Source organism: Neltuma alba, unplaced genomic scaffold (assembly GCF_004799145.2).
Source record: "Neltuma alba isolate B1F8T4 unplaced genomic scaffold, ASM479914v2 tig00011576_pilon, whole genome shotgun sequence".
In the NCBI taxonomy this organism is placed as follows: Eukaryota; Viridiplantae; Streptophyta; class Magnoliopsida; order Fabales; family Fabaceae; genus Neltuma; species Neltuma alba.
Genome location: NW_021636230.1, coordinates 29271 through 44258, shown reverse-complemented (window position 1 = coordinate 44258; position 14988 = coordinate 29271). Strand labels below are relative to the sequence as shown.

The 14988-nt window shown below is 31.2% G+C and overlaps 1 protein-coding gene across 1 annotated transcript; it reads right to left on the bottom strand.

The window, feature by feature from the left end:
* Positions 1 to 2528: 2528 nt before the first annotated feature.
* Positions 2529 to 3949, bottom strand: LOC114715146 (probable pyridoxal 5'-phosphate synthase subunit PDX1). The gene has a single exon (XM_028899939.1). It carries the CDS (start codon positions 3813 to 3815, stop codon positions 2889 to 2891), a length of 927 nt encoding a protein of 308 aa, XP_028755772.1. The 5' UTR covers positions 3816 to 3949; the 3' UTR covers positions 2529 to 2888.
* Between the last annotated feature and the right edge of the window lie 11039 nt (positions 3950 to 14988).

Below are 14988 nucleotides of genomic sequence, written 5' to 3'. Positions count from 1 at the left end.
CCTGCCGTGGAGAGAGAAGATGTACAAGAGGGAAAAAGACAAAATGGGATCCATCTTTGTACTATAAAACATAAAAAGATAGAATTTCTCTTGAAAAAAAGGCCAATAACTTAATTAATTTAATTATTATTTTTTAAAAATTTATCAAATTGTATGTATATATGATAATTTCTCTAAAATACTTATATGTTCTTAATCTTTTTAAATTAGTTAATTAAATCTGGATAAAAACTTATGTCCTTTTCAACCATTTTATATCTAAACCTCTTTTTTATTATTTATCTAAACAAGTTTTAATTTTTCAAACTGACTTTTTAGAAATATTAATCCAAACATAATTTTATTTTCCTTACCTCTTTTAAAATAGTCACATTATATATACCTAATATTAGATATGTACTATTTAATAAAATCATGTCCTTTTAAGTCATTTTACATCCAAACTTATTTTACATATATCATCCAAACAAGTTTCAATTTCTTAAACTGACTTTTTTACAAAACCCAATCCAAACATAAATCATATTATATTATTGACTTCTATAAAAGTCAGATTGAAAAAAAAAATTACTTCTACTACCACTATCCCAAACACACCCTAATTATTGTTGGCAATAACTTATTAATTACTTTTCTGAGTCTATTTATAAGACAGAGAGAGAAACTTTTAACATAAATATATAATTTTTTTTATTTATTATTGTGTTGATTTTGTTCTCATAAATGAAATTTAAGATTTTTTTTAATCCGCATAAAACATACGGAAAACAACTTATAAATGAGAGAGTACATTTTCAAACTTTCTCTGCAAATGAGATGGCCCATTCAATCCATCTCGCCAAAGAAAACCGAAGGCAACATGACAAATGTTGGTAGGCAAGGGCCATGATTAGGCCTGGACATGTACCTTCAAATTCATAAATTAGATTAATTATAGAGTTGGGTCCAGTGATACCAAACTAGTACGAATGAAAACAAATGAACAGCCCGGTTGGAACCAAGGTCCGTCAGGAAATAAGAGCAGGCGCCTAACCTCTAGTTTTTCCGATATATAATTATGAAACAGAAGGGAGAGGTAATGCGGGAACTGGGAAGAAAGGTTGTTAACATTACACTGCCTTACATTTTTGTTTTGTTTTTGGGACTGCTATTTCGCAGCATTAAAGGATCCATCCTATTGAAGCAATGTTAGGCAGATTGAAAGTACCCAACACATCAATGCAAAAAACCCAGCCTGAGATGAATCCAGACGATTCAATAAATGTCCTCACGGGAAAGAAGGAAAGGTTGATGCAACTGTACAAAAACTGAACCCCATTACATTAAGATTGGGTAAAATCCATAACATGTTTAGCCTCTTTTCCCATGGGAAAAAGGGGCAATAAGTTATCGACTTTATGGCTTGTTAATGATACAGCTTCCCATGGAATATATATGTTGATATATATTGATTGCTATATCGATACACTGATGTTTGAAGTCAACTGTGTGATGTGATGCAAAAATGCAAGGCGATATGCCCACATGAAAGGAAGAAACTTGTCAATACAAAATGCAAAGTAATTACCAATAGTGACTTCCAGCATCATCTAAACACTTACCTTTTAAGGCTTTCTTAGTGAAGAACATTTCAAGATCAGTATCATTGTAGGAATCAAGTGGTCTCTTTGATGCTGCTTCCCCATTGTTGATCTCTACCACAGGCATAGAGGAAGTTGTTCAAGAAGCTGAAGGATAAAGATACAGGCAAAGGATTCCTAGAAATAATGGTTTCAGTTGTGAAAACAGAGGATGAATTAAGTATAGGAAGCAAATACCTACTAGAGAACTATTCATACATGATCTGGCACCATTCAAATTTGTTCATGATGCATTATCAAAACCCCGTTTATTGTTCAGTTAACAGATATACTTGTATGATGGAACTATAGCGATGAAATGGCAAAGAGGTGACAATGCTAATCCTGAAGAATCCCCATTGACCAAGAAGGAGCGGTCCCGGTATTAAGCTTAGCCATTCCAGAGAGAACAGAAGCAGAACTAGTAACCGTTAAAGATGAAATAAACTGGGATACTCCAAAGAGAACAGAAGCAGAACAAATTAGCAATTGAAAAAAGATGGAATTAAATGGGTGAGTGAAAAAATCTAACCCAGTCATGAGGAGATGAAGCAAAACCTTGGAAAATGCTGCCCTCCAAAAGAAGATACAAGGGGCTTGAGGTCTGATAAGCATTCCTAGTTTGTTTATTTTCTCTGTAAGTATGGAAGCTAAAAAGACCGCCTTAGCTGCTTCAGAGTCAATTGCCAAAGGAAATCAATCGCTCACAGCGACTACTGAAGCAGAATCTAGTTCATTCTGATCAGGTTTGATACATCATGTAGCAATTTGAGCAATAAACTAACGACGCTCCTATCAGTTCCCTCTTTGGAATTCCAGTTTTGTCCTGATGGCAGGTATCACCAGCAAGTCCAAAAGCTTCTAAGTATGAACAACTACAATTTAACAAAGAAATAATTGCAAGGAAGCTAATTAAGCTTTCACCGCTTAAATGAACGAACTGAAACAGGTTAACTAAGATATCAACGATAAAATGAGTATTCAAACAAATGTTCTATAACTGATGAAAGAACTGACATGAAAGACTTGATTAAACACTTGCACAGAGTATTTAAAACACCTATCAATATACTACTGAAGAAACTAGTACATGGCACCAATTGCTATCCTTTTTTAGGCTAACGTAGTTTGAATCCGAAGCAGAGCACAACCTTATTGAAATAAATAGATCCAACCCTCGCAAGACTACATATTCTTCAAATTCCAGAGACCAGCATGCACGGCTCACTTGCTTCGAATGCCACGAGGTCCCTCATCAATCGATCAATATCATTCCGACCTTTTGGCAAACCTCTCGACCTTATCGTCCAAATTGAGTCCAACCATGGCCTCACCCAATCCACAGCTCACTTCAGCCAAAATCTCTGGGTCACTGTAATGTGTCACAGCCTGCACAATTGCCCTCGCCCTTTTGGCCGGGTCACCACTCTTGAACACTCCAGACCCCACAAAAACCCCATCACAGCCCAGTTGCATCATTAGCGCTGCATCTGCCGGCGTTGCGACCCCACCAGCGGCGAAATGCACCACCGGAAGCCTACCTAGTTGCTTAGTCTGCATCACCAAGTCATAAGGAGCAGCAATCTTCTTGGAATAAGTGAAAACTTCATCATCATCCATGTTTCTCAAATGCCTAATGTCTCCCATCACAGACCTCACATGCCTCACTGCCTCAATTATATTCCCAGTCCCGGCTTCCCCTTTGGTTCGAATCATTGCCGCCCCTTCACGAATCCGGCGAAGCGCTTCGCCCAGATTGCGGCACCCACATACAAACGGTATGCGGAAATTGTGCTTGTTGATGTGATTCTCGTCATCAGCTAGAGTGAGTACCTCACTTTCATCCACATAATCGATGCCAATAGCTTCCAGGATTTGAGCTTCCACGAAATGGCCAATACGCGCCTTCGCCATCACAGGAATCGTAACCGCTCGCTTAATCTCTTTGATAAGCTGCGGGTCGCTCATGCGGGCCACACCGCCTTGAGCGCGGATATCCGCGGGGACACGCTCAAGGGCCATGACGGCGCACGCACCGGCCTCTTCGGCGACGCGAGCTTGCTCGGCATTAACGACGTCCATGATAACGCCGCCACGGAGCATCTGAGCGAGACCGACCTTAACGGAAAAAGGAGACTTTTTCGTCTCCGTGATTGCTCCGTTACCATACACAGTCACGACCCCAGATCCTTCCATTTGCAGAGAGAGGAGGAAGAGTGAGAAATGGATAAGAAATGTAGAGAGGCTATACGAAAGCCCTCACAGGAGGAAGCAGTGGAGAAGAAGGAAGGAGGATGGGGAGGGCATTTGGGTTCCGAGGAAGGTTAAATACACAAGAGAGATGAACCACCATAGGCTTTGACGAGAGTTTAGGGCCACGCAATGCCCAGAAATGAGATAAAATGTTACATTTTTATTTATTTATATAAATACTGGGATTTGTGTGAATGGACAAGGAATATTCATCTGCGTGGTTAAATTAGATTCATACATATTTATAAATAAAATATCAAATATCAAGACATATTAGTTTTTAAATTTTAATTATGTTTTGTTTTGCTATATTAATTATTTTTCAAGATTGAATTAATCTGAATGAGTTTGCATAGCATTTGAGATTTTTTTTTTTATTTTATGGTCAAGGTATTTGAGATTACATTGTACTCCTCCAAGTTTTTTGGGAGCACTCCAGCAGCTAGGGAGCAAAACTAATGTCACTTTAAATTTCGCACGAAAATTAATTTTGATTCTTCAATTTTATAAAATTTATTTTCGATTCTTTAATGTTAGGGTGTTGTTAACAAGAATATTGATATCAAAATTTTAAATGTTAATAAAAAATTCTTAAATATTAAAATATTAAAATTAATTTAAAAATAACAAGAATTATTACAAAGAAATATGGTTAGAATTAGAAGACCGAAAATATGTTTTATATATGTTCAAAAAAAATGCATGTTTTTTTTAAAATTAAGAGATTAAACTAAAATTTTATATAAAATTACAGAACCAAATATGCAACATCAGCCATATTATATATGCAGTTATCACGAAGAATGGCAATTTTAGGTCGAAATTATAACAATGTTTTTGGTCACTTTATATAGTGGGTATAATGCATTAATTGCATGAAGCACATGGGATACGTTTATAATATGATGAGTTGAAAGGAGGAAGGAGTTATCCGGTCAAAAAAAAAAAAAAAAGGAGGAAGGAGTTTATCGGTATGACATGAGCTAATAGGGGTTTTGGACTTTTGGGGTATGGTGGTAGCAACTAGCTTATGCCACCCAATTATTTGTGTGTACAAAAGCTGATTTGATATAAAAGCTGATTTCATAGAGTAATACTACTGTTGGTTCTTATAATTTACATTTTTGGTTCATGTAATTTGTAATTGATAATTTTGTTTCTTGTAGTTTTATAAGAATTTAGTCTAAAAGTGTTTGAATTAATTTTTCAAAAATAATTTTATTGTGTTTAAAGTAAATATATAAGAAGAGTTTTATCTCAAATTATGTACAAGCACTTATTTTAATTGAGGGTGTTTGGGCACTATAAAAAGTGCTTCTAAGAAATACTTTTTTGCAAATCGAGATAAACTCATTTATATATTTACTTCGTATACTGTAAAAACACTTTTAAAATTATGATTTTTTTTTGGTAGAAACCAGGTGATATCCTCTAGCCGATAGCCAGAAACTAATCCTCCCGAGGCGTAGAGATTACATAAGTGGGTTTTGCTTCTCCCAACAAAGCCTTTTCCATGCACACGCCCTGGTTCGAACCCAGAACATAATGTTTAAGGGACCCAGACAGCTACCAACTGTGTCGGGCTTTGTTGGTTTTAAAATTATGATTTTAATTCCATCTAAACACTCCATAAAACAGCAATATCAAGCTACAATAGTCAAAATAAAAATTTGATGAACCTGTAATTAAATGCAGATCTTGATTTGGTATGAGAGTACAAGACAACATGTGTGTCAGTCACGATGGCTTATGAATCTTGATTTGGTGAAATTTTGTATGTCTGCACATGAATTAATTATTCCATCTTGTTGTGGCCTTATTATTACTGTTTATTTGGGGCCAGCGTCTTCATTCACTTTAGATGAAAAATGATTCTCATATACCAAAATATTCCACACTCAATACTCCCTAAAGATTAGATACTACTGCAGGCAGAATGTGCTGTTTGCGGGGCACCAAAAAGAAAATTGATTCCCATCTGAAATCAAATAAAATTAATTAATTAAGAATCACAAATATTGTCATGAAACTCCACAGTTGATTTTTCAAGCTTATTGTTTTTACGTTGCAAACTCTGTTAAATTTATAAGATCACTTACCGAGTTTATCATTTTGTATTTCTAACTTATAAATTATATTAACTTACCTTTAAATTCATGCTAATTTTCTTAATTTTATCATGATTAATGACTTTATATCTATGAAATTCATAAAATATTGGGAGAATTATAATCAAATCCCACAGAAGAGAAATAATTACTAAAATATCCCAATAACAATCTAAGTAACTTGTAATGACAAGTCCTATAGTAGAGAATGACAACCTCTAAGACTTGTTTTGTAATTTTTTTCTTTCATGGGACTTGATTGTAATTCTTTCTAAAATATTCTTTGTTGAATACAGTAATAAACTATGAATATTAATGCTTTTAGTTTCAATTATTTGAAATCTAATTGTTGTGATTTTTTTTAATTTTGATTATTTAATCATATATTTTGAATAATTATTTATTATTTATTGATATAAATAAACTCTTGGTTGAGGGGAAAAAAAGGCATACCAGTTTATTGCGAGTTTGTTTGAACTGTTGTGAGATTGACATCACTGGCAAATTTTAAATTTTTTTCACGGTCAAAATCACTATTGATTTTCTTTAATTTTTTATGCAAAATTTTTAATTTTTTTTTGGTTAATATTGTAATATTATCTGCGTGTTTGAATTACATTCACACTATTTATACATAAAATATTATTTATGAAGCATAATAGTTTTTCAATTCTAACCGTTATTTCTTTCTGTCTGTCTTTTGTGAGAAGGATTGGATGTCAATATGGAATTCTTTTTTTTTTTTCTGGGGAAATACACAGATCAAGGCTACGTATTATTATATCAATCATTCATTCATACGAACCATTCCAAAACAAAAGAGACCGTTCTTTTATTTTTTATTTTTATTTTTTAAAAGAATCACGCTCACCTAGGACAGGTCGCTGGTTGAGGCTCCCAAATCGCAAATATTTTAAATTTTTAACCCAACTTGACCACAAAATTAATATTTTTATTTTACACTTTTTATTTAAACACTAATATATAATATTCTATGTTACCCTCCTATCCCATCACTGTTATTAGCTTCTTTTTTTTTTATTAGATTGGATCGTTATTAGCTTTTGAATAGTGCTTATTCCTTAATATCAATATATTAAGCAAGATAAATTATTAATAAATTATAAATAGTATTAGCATGATCTATTCTTTAATTTCTGAGTAATGTACAGATCCTATTTAGTTCTTTCAAAATATGATAGATTTTTTTTTCTTATAAATATTTTTATTTGTCATTATTATCATATATATGGTATGATTTTTTTCGTGAATTAGAATATATTGCTTCTCTCCCTTTTTTTTTTTAAAATGAAAGTTTGTCCATTTAAACTTCCAAACTCCGAATCAAATTGGCCTAGTTTAGGGCCGTACGCGTCCAAAGGCACAATGCCAATAAATGTTACTCTTCTGGTCCTTAATATAGGACCTAATTGTTGAGTTAGTTTTAATCCTAAATATAAGACTCATTTCTCATATTTATCAATTTTTTCTAAATTACCCCTATAGATATTCCCTCAACTATAATCAAGTAGAAGAGGAAGAGGGGTATTAAGAAAATAATTATGGTATTTTAGGAAAAACGTGTTACATTTCTTATAATTAACTAACTTACCTAACTTCCTTAATCTAATCAAATTAGTTAAATGGATCTTATATTAAGGACCGTAAGAGTATTATATTATCTCAAGTTAAGCATCAAACCAGATGATGTTAATTAAAATCAAATCGACTCATGCACAGTCTTAATATAATGCTATATATAAATACTACCTCCGGTCTTTAATATAAGATCTCATTTAATTTTTATTTTGGTCCTAGTTATAAGATCTCAATTTACTTTGTCTTTCATATTTATGCATTTTTTTCAAGATAGTCCCTTTAATAATAGTAGTTTTAGCTAATAAACTTAATTAGAAAAGATATTTTAGGAAAGACAATACTTATTTATAACAAATAACTAATTTAGCTTATTTTTTTAATCTTTTCAAATTAGTTAACTAGTTTTTATAATTAGGACAGGAGGTAGTATAATTGAGATATTATTCTTTTTATAATCTATTTTTTAAGGTCCGCAATATACTATTGAGATTTGAGAGGAACCATGTGCAGTTATTCTTTACGTGTACAAAAGTGAGACACCTTTGTGGGGGTCAGTAGCTATGTTGGCCTTTGTCCCTACCTAACCTTGATCACATGATGATCCCACTCAAAGTGACGTTGATATTTTTAAAAAGAAAATTCCTAGATGTTTGATTCCAATTTGATACTTCTCTTTTTAAATGTATAATTCAGCCTGGTGATGGGCTTTTAGTTTAAAATATAAGATTTTAATATATTTTATGTTCTAAATTTATAATTTTTGAGAAATTATTTCTATCCATTACACTTAATACTAAAGAAGAGCTTTTATATGAGAATAGTTTTTATTGTAAATAATTAAGAGGTATTTTAAGAAAATTAATACTCCTCCGGTCCTTATTATAAGACCCAATTTGACTTTTTATTTGGTCCTAATTATAAGACCCAATCCATTTTGTCTCTTATATTTATGCATTTTTTCCAAGATAATCCTTTTAATAATGATAGTTTTAGCCAATATACTTAATTAGCAAGGATATTTTAGGAATGACAACACTTATTTATTATAAATAACCAACTTAACTTACTTCCTTAATTTCCTCAAATAAGTCAATTGGGTCTTATAATTAGGACCGGAGGAGTACATATTTTTGGACAAATAACACACTTAACTAATTTTCTTGATTTTCATAAATTACTTATGAAACTCATACATTCGAGTTATAAGGAAGTATTTTGGAATTATTTCCTTCTATTTTCTCTAATTATATAATATTGTCACTACTCTTATGTAATCTTTTGGTCCTATTTATAAAACAGAAGGAGAAGTCTTTTAGTCTTATTTATAAGTCACTTTATCAAATTTTTAACATGAATGTATTATTTTATCCTTAATTTATTGACATGAATGTATTATTTTGTTTTTAATTTATTATAGTACACTAGAGATTTTTTTTTAAAAAAAAGATGTATATATTAAATATAAGTAAAATTGAAAAGTTATAATATTTTAATATTTAATGCAGTTTAATAGTTTTCTTCGTATGTATAAAACATACTAGAAGTATCTTATAAATACAATTAGAGAAGTACAACCAACATTCTCTTGCCATTGGCAAAAAAAAAAAAATCAACATCATCTGACACAAGGCTGCTTCTAAATGCAAGCAACATTTTTTCTTTAAAATTTTAAAATGCTCTTTTTATTTTTATAACATGAAACACAATTCAATTACATTAATTAACTCACATTCACTCTCACTTAATCTCGTCATGAATAAAATAAATTACATTGGTAACAAATTTATTGTTTTTCAGCTAATCTTAATCAACATTTTGATATACACTGATTTGATTAGATGTTGCTCACCGGAGGCCGGAGGGAGTAATATATTATATTTTATAATTATTCTCTTCAGTACAATATACAAGTTACAATTTTTGTAGAGCGTTGGTTTATTTTATAAGCTACATTTTATATATGTCTTAAAAATCCTGCCCTTTACACCATTGATTATACATCTTTGCACTAATTATCACACATTAATCAAGAATTATATTTTAATTATCTCTCTTTTAGTAGACTCTCTTACATCTCTCTGTTTTTTTTTTAGAGCTGATTCTTTGATCCCCCCAAAAAAAAACATTCTCTCTTGCTTCTTTTTCCACCAACTCCGCCTCTTTCACCAACCTTTCTATATATAAATTTGGATATATTCGAAAAAATCAATATATATTTTTATATATTTATTGTTTTCAATCAATTTAACTAATTTTTTTTATCTACATAAATTGGTTATTTATATCTTATATAAAGGATTCGACAGAGTGTTATTAATTAATGACTAATTAGTATTTAAAAATAAATATAATAGTAATTTTGATATCCAAAATTTTAGCATTTTATAGATCATATACTAGCTCCGATCGGAATTATAAAACCTTTTTTGTAGTCTATAAACGGGGTTTTATAAATAGGACTGGAGGTAGTAAAACTCAATGCTTGGCTCAACCGAATTAGCCAACTTATTGGGTTGCCCAAAGCCCCATTGAAGAATTGAAGTACCAAATACTACCTCTATTTCTTAATAGAAGAGTTAGTTGACTAATTTAAAGAGATTAAAAAAATTAGTTATGTTAGTTATTTATAATAAATATGTGTTATTTTTAAAAAAAATATCTTTTACTAATTAAGTGTATTATATAAAACTAACATTATTATAAAAACTATCCTAAAAAAATAAATAAATATAAAAAATAAAATAGATGAAATAATATTCAAACAAATTCTTATATTAAATTTCGATGTACTATTTTAGAATGATATGCTCAAGATTTGTTGCCCCCCAACTTGTTACAAAACGACAATGCTTTGTTTATTTTATATTTTTTGTACATTTTCTTCAGTTTTCTGTGGTCCGTCCTCCCATTTTCTACCAGCCATTGCGGATCGATCTTCTCCTCAAAAGAGCCGTGATGAATACCTCTTTGGCCAATTATTAATCGCATTTTATTTGTGGATGAGAACAAAATTCCCACGCACAAGTCGCCATCCATGTTTTGGAAAAGCTAGGAACGCCCTTGAGGTGTTTTGGTTGGTGAAAAGATCAAATTTATTTAAAACTTATTGCATGGAAGGGCCATAAACTATGGACAATAAACAAAGGATTCGTTTAGAACAGTTTATAAATAGCTTATAAGCTGTTTTTTAATAGTGATTTATAGAATATGAGACAAGTATATAAAAGAAATTTTGTCTTGATTTATATAAAATGTGCTTATAAGAGATTTTTACCGTTCTGTCAAACGGGACCAAAAGTATCATCACTAGAAACATTAATGACATTCGTGAGCGAAACGGTGAGAGTACAGTTGAGGGCTTAAAAATAATGTTTATAAGCGGTTTGATATCACGTTTTAATCCAAAATTTTAAAGCCCGACTTTATGTATTGCACACTTATATATCTACACACACTATCTCCCATCTTAAATATAAATAGGATTTAATTTAATTTATAGTGCAAATTGCGCGATCTAGTATTTGAAATCGGAGGTAGTATACTATTAACCTAAATTATAGAGAGAATTCCATAACAAAAAAGTTTAAAAATATTAAATCACAAATTAAGTTTGGTTCTCACATTTTAATGACTTACAAATAATAACACCTTTTTATATGAATTTTTGATTTGAGATTTGTAACCATGGTTTTCAAGAGAAAACTATGCTTTTGAAAAAAAAACGATCCAAACACCTTTAAAAATTCAATAATTGATTAATATACGAAAACTGGTTTTCCAATAAGCCAAATTTTTCCATACTTTTTAGGTGCAAAACCTTGGTTTTATCAAAAATATATATACATACTAATTGTTAATCAATTATATAAATAACAAATTGATTTTACATATAGATATAATTACCTATTATTTATTTTATTTTATTATTAATTTGTACATAAAAAAGTGATTGTGATAACAACTATTCAAACATTCTCAATTTTTTAAAATCATTATTTTAACAAAATCAAGTCTTCTCAAAAATCTATTATCTAAAATAACTTTTATCCCTTTTTTCTAGAAGCTATTATCTTTTGTAAAATTTTTTTTGTGAGATTCTCCTTTAATTATATCCTATAGGTGACTTCCCATGTACATCTTCAAATTGACATTCTAATAGACGGTATAACGCCCAACTTAAGAGTATATTTGACTTCCATTAAATGGATAAGGGATCACTTCTTTTTCCAGATAGATGAATAACTTCATTGCTACTTTTCTAGCTACACATAACCGAGAGATTAATAGGTAAAAACAATCTTCTTTATAACAAAAGTATATGGATGCTTCTGAATTAACGACTTGATGCAAGGAATTGATACAATATTGGTAATGTACGAGGAATGGAGAGGGAGAAGATTTCGAATCAGACTGCTCTTAGAAATCGGACAAGTGAAAATAAGTAAGCTAAGGTTACTTTAGCTTGGCATAGCCATTAAATAAGTGGTGTTCTCTTAAAATATCATATAAAGGGATACGTGAGTGTTTGGATAGAAACCAAATTATGGTTTCAAAAGCACTTTTATTGTTTATGAAATAAATATGTGGAAGAGTTTGTTTCGTTTTATAGAAAAGTCCTTCTCAGAAGTACTTTTCAAGATTGCTAAGCACCTAATGAGTAGCTTCTAAATGATGAATAACAAGTACTTCTTCTTGTCCTCTTCATAAGACCTTACCCATTACTCCTTAAAATAAGACTCTTTACAAATTTTAATAAAATAGTTGTGACTTACTTTAAAAAGGTGTTAGTCCTAATAGAAAATGTCATAACCTTTTAAGCATAAGGTATCAAGTTTAAATATGCGTAAATGTAAAAAACTCTTTTGGAAGACCTATCCTTAATTGAGCTTAATGATGCTCAAATTTGACTTAATAATACTTGATATATATCTGATAACTACTCCTCTAGACCTATTTATAGGGCACAGAGAGAAGACATTTTTGGGTCCTATTTATATGGTACCGAGAGAAATTTTTTGTATGGATGTACAATTTTACGCTTCATTTATTATTGTGTTGACTTTGTTTACATGAGGTATAATGTATATTAAATAGGGATAAAGTTAGAAAGTTACTAAATTTTAAATAAGAGTTAATAAAATTTAATATTTTTCTTGCTATGTGTGAAACATGCTGGGAGTACCTTATAAATACGACTAAAGGAGTATATATGAAAAGAGAGAGAAAAAGAACAAGCAGATGAAGAAAATACTCTCCAGATTTGTTTAAGAAGAAGAAAAGAGTTCTCCATTTTGCGCAAGTCTTAATCTGTGTCCCCTTTTGATCTGCAAATTATATAGATTCTGCTAGATGGAGAAATATCCATCTTTTGCTTGCCATTATTGAGTCTCTAGAAGTTGGCATTTAGTTAATCTATCTTGTCTGTAATATATCTATGGATTTTGACGAAGGAAAAATAACATATGCAAGACGAGGAGAGAACATATATAATTGATTTTAGCCATTTCTACAATTTGCTATCAAATTTCTCCAGCATACCGCTGCAAATAAGCTTTTACCCTTTCAATGTCAATTCTGGTAATCAAGCATAGAAGAAATTTACAATTGAGAAATAATTTAAGTCATTCTCTCTAACATTAGGAGTCAAATTTTTTAAAAAATTTACAATTTATCATATATGTGTGTGTTTTTCGCCCTCAAATTCTTAAGATAATTTATTAGTAATAACTCTATTTGAAAAGGTCTATCAATAATTAGTTTCCTTACATGTGAATAATTCACTATAATATTCCCAAAAATTATGGACACGTACCAGCAAGCACACCAATAATATGCACGATAATGGAAAGCATGGTCTGCTTTGAGACAGAGGCTGGGAAAATATTCAAGGATAGGACAAAAAGGTTATCATAAAAACAGGGAGGCATTACGATGCATGGTTGAAATTTAGTGAGAGAAGGCAAACCATAAAAGTGACGAAAAATAAAGTAGAAAATCCAAAAGCGACCAACAAATTGAAGATAAAGGGTGATGAAGGTATCTCCAAGGAATTACAAAATGTTCTAACAAAAGGGACCACCTAAGAAAGTACAAATGGATAGAGAGGTATGGAGAAGACCATGACACAAATTAAACGATTTAAAGATGAAGAGCATGGTTGTATAAAAAAAAACAAAAGATGAAGAGTATGTGTTAAAAGAAGTCCCAGAAATGAAAAGAGTGAAGTAAAGAGCGGAACCAAATGATCTTTTGATTTTTGAATTGGCCAATCTTTGAATTACATATGAGGTTACTAATAGGAGTTGAGCCCAATCAAAAGGACTAATCTCCCATAACTTAATAAATTAGGGCTTGAATTCATGTTATGAGAGATACACATTTAATACTTGACAGTGATTCGAGTATGATTGCTTTGATTACCTATAAACAACAAGTAGTGGCACAGGAGATTAATCAGGAGGGAGAATAAGATGGTGAAAGGCACTAAAATTTTCATTAGTTGCCAATAACCTTTACTAGTGGTACATTGGTTGTCATTATTGACTACGTACACAAACTGAATTCAACCACTTACTACCTTCCGGTCTTTAATATAAGATCTAATTTGATTTTTAATTTGATCATAAATATAAGACCCTAGTCTATTTTGTCTCCATATTTATCTATTTTTTCAAAGAATCCCTACAGTAGTTACATATGTTAAGTGTTTCATTAAATTGTAGTTCTAATCAATACACATGATTGGCAAGTGGTATTTTAGAGAAAATAATACATACTTATTACAAATAACTAACTTAACAAACTTTCTTAATATACTTAAATTAGCCAACTAGCTCTTATATTAAGGACCAGACGTAGTATTAAAAAACAAAAATCCAAGATTTATGTCGCATCAAAGTCACTTTGCCTTTATTTACTTGTCACCGATGGTGGTGGCTGCGATAGTTGGCCGGCGATGATCTTCGGCAACCAACCATGGAGACTGATAAATTTACACTAAAATTCATATAAAATTAAAAGATACAAGACTTAAGAATAATTCCGTGTTTTTAAATGATTTTTTTTTTTTACTTTGGATTGTTGTGTGGTGTGAAAGTAATTTTCTTTAAATATTAAGTTGTGTTGTGTTGGATATTAGGCAGGATACTAGTCCTTGAGTGTAATTATCCTTGTTTTCATTTGCATTGCGACTATGTTAGCCAAGAATCTAACCTCGATCCCGAACCTACGCGTGACCGTTACACCAAACCAGGATTTGAATTGCTTTGTTTTCAACCATCCTCTCTGCTCTTACCCCCCCCCCCAAAAAAAAAAAAACCGTTCTCTCTGCTTTTTCTCTATTTCTTCTTTCGCAGCAAAATCTCACCTCAACGGTCTCTCCCCCCTCCCCCCCCAAAAAAAAAAAAGCT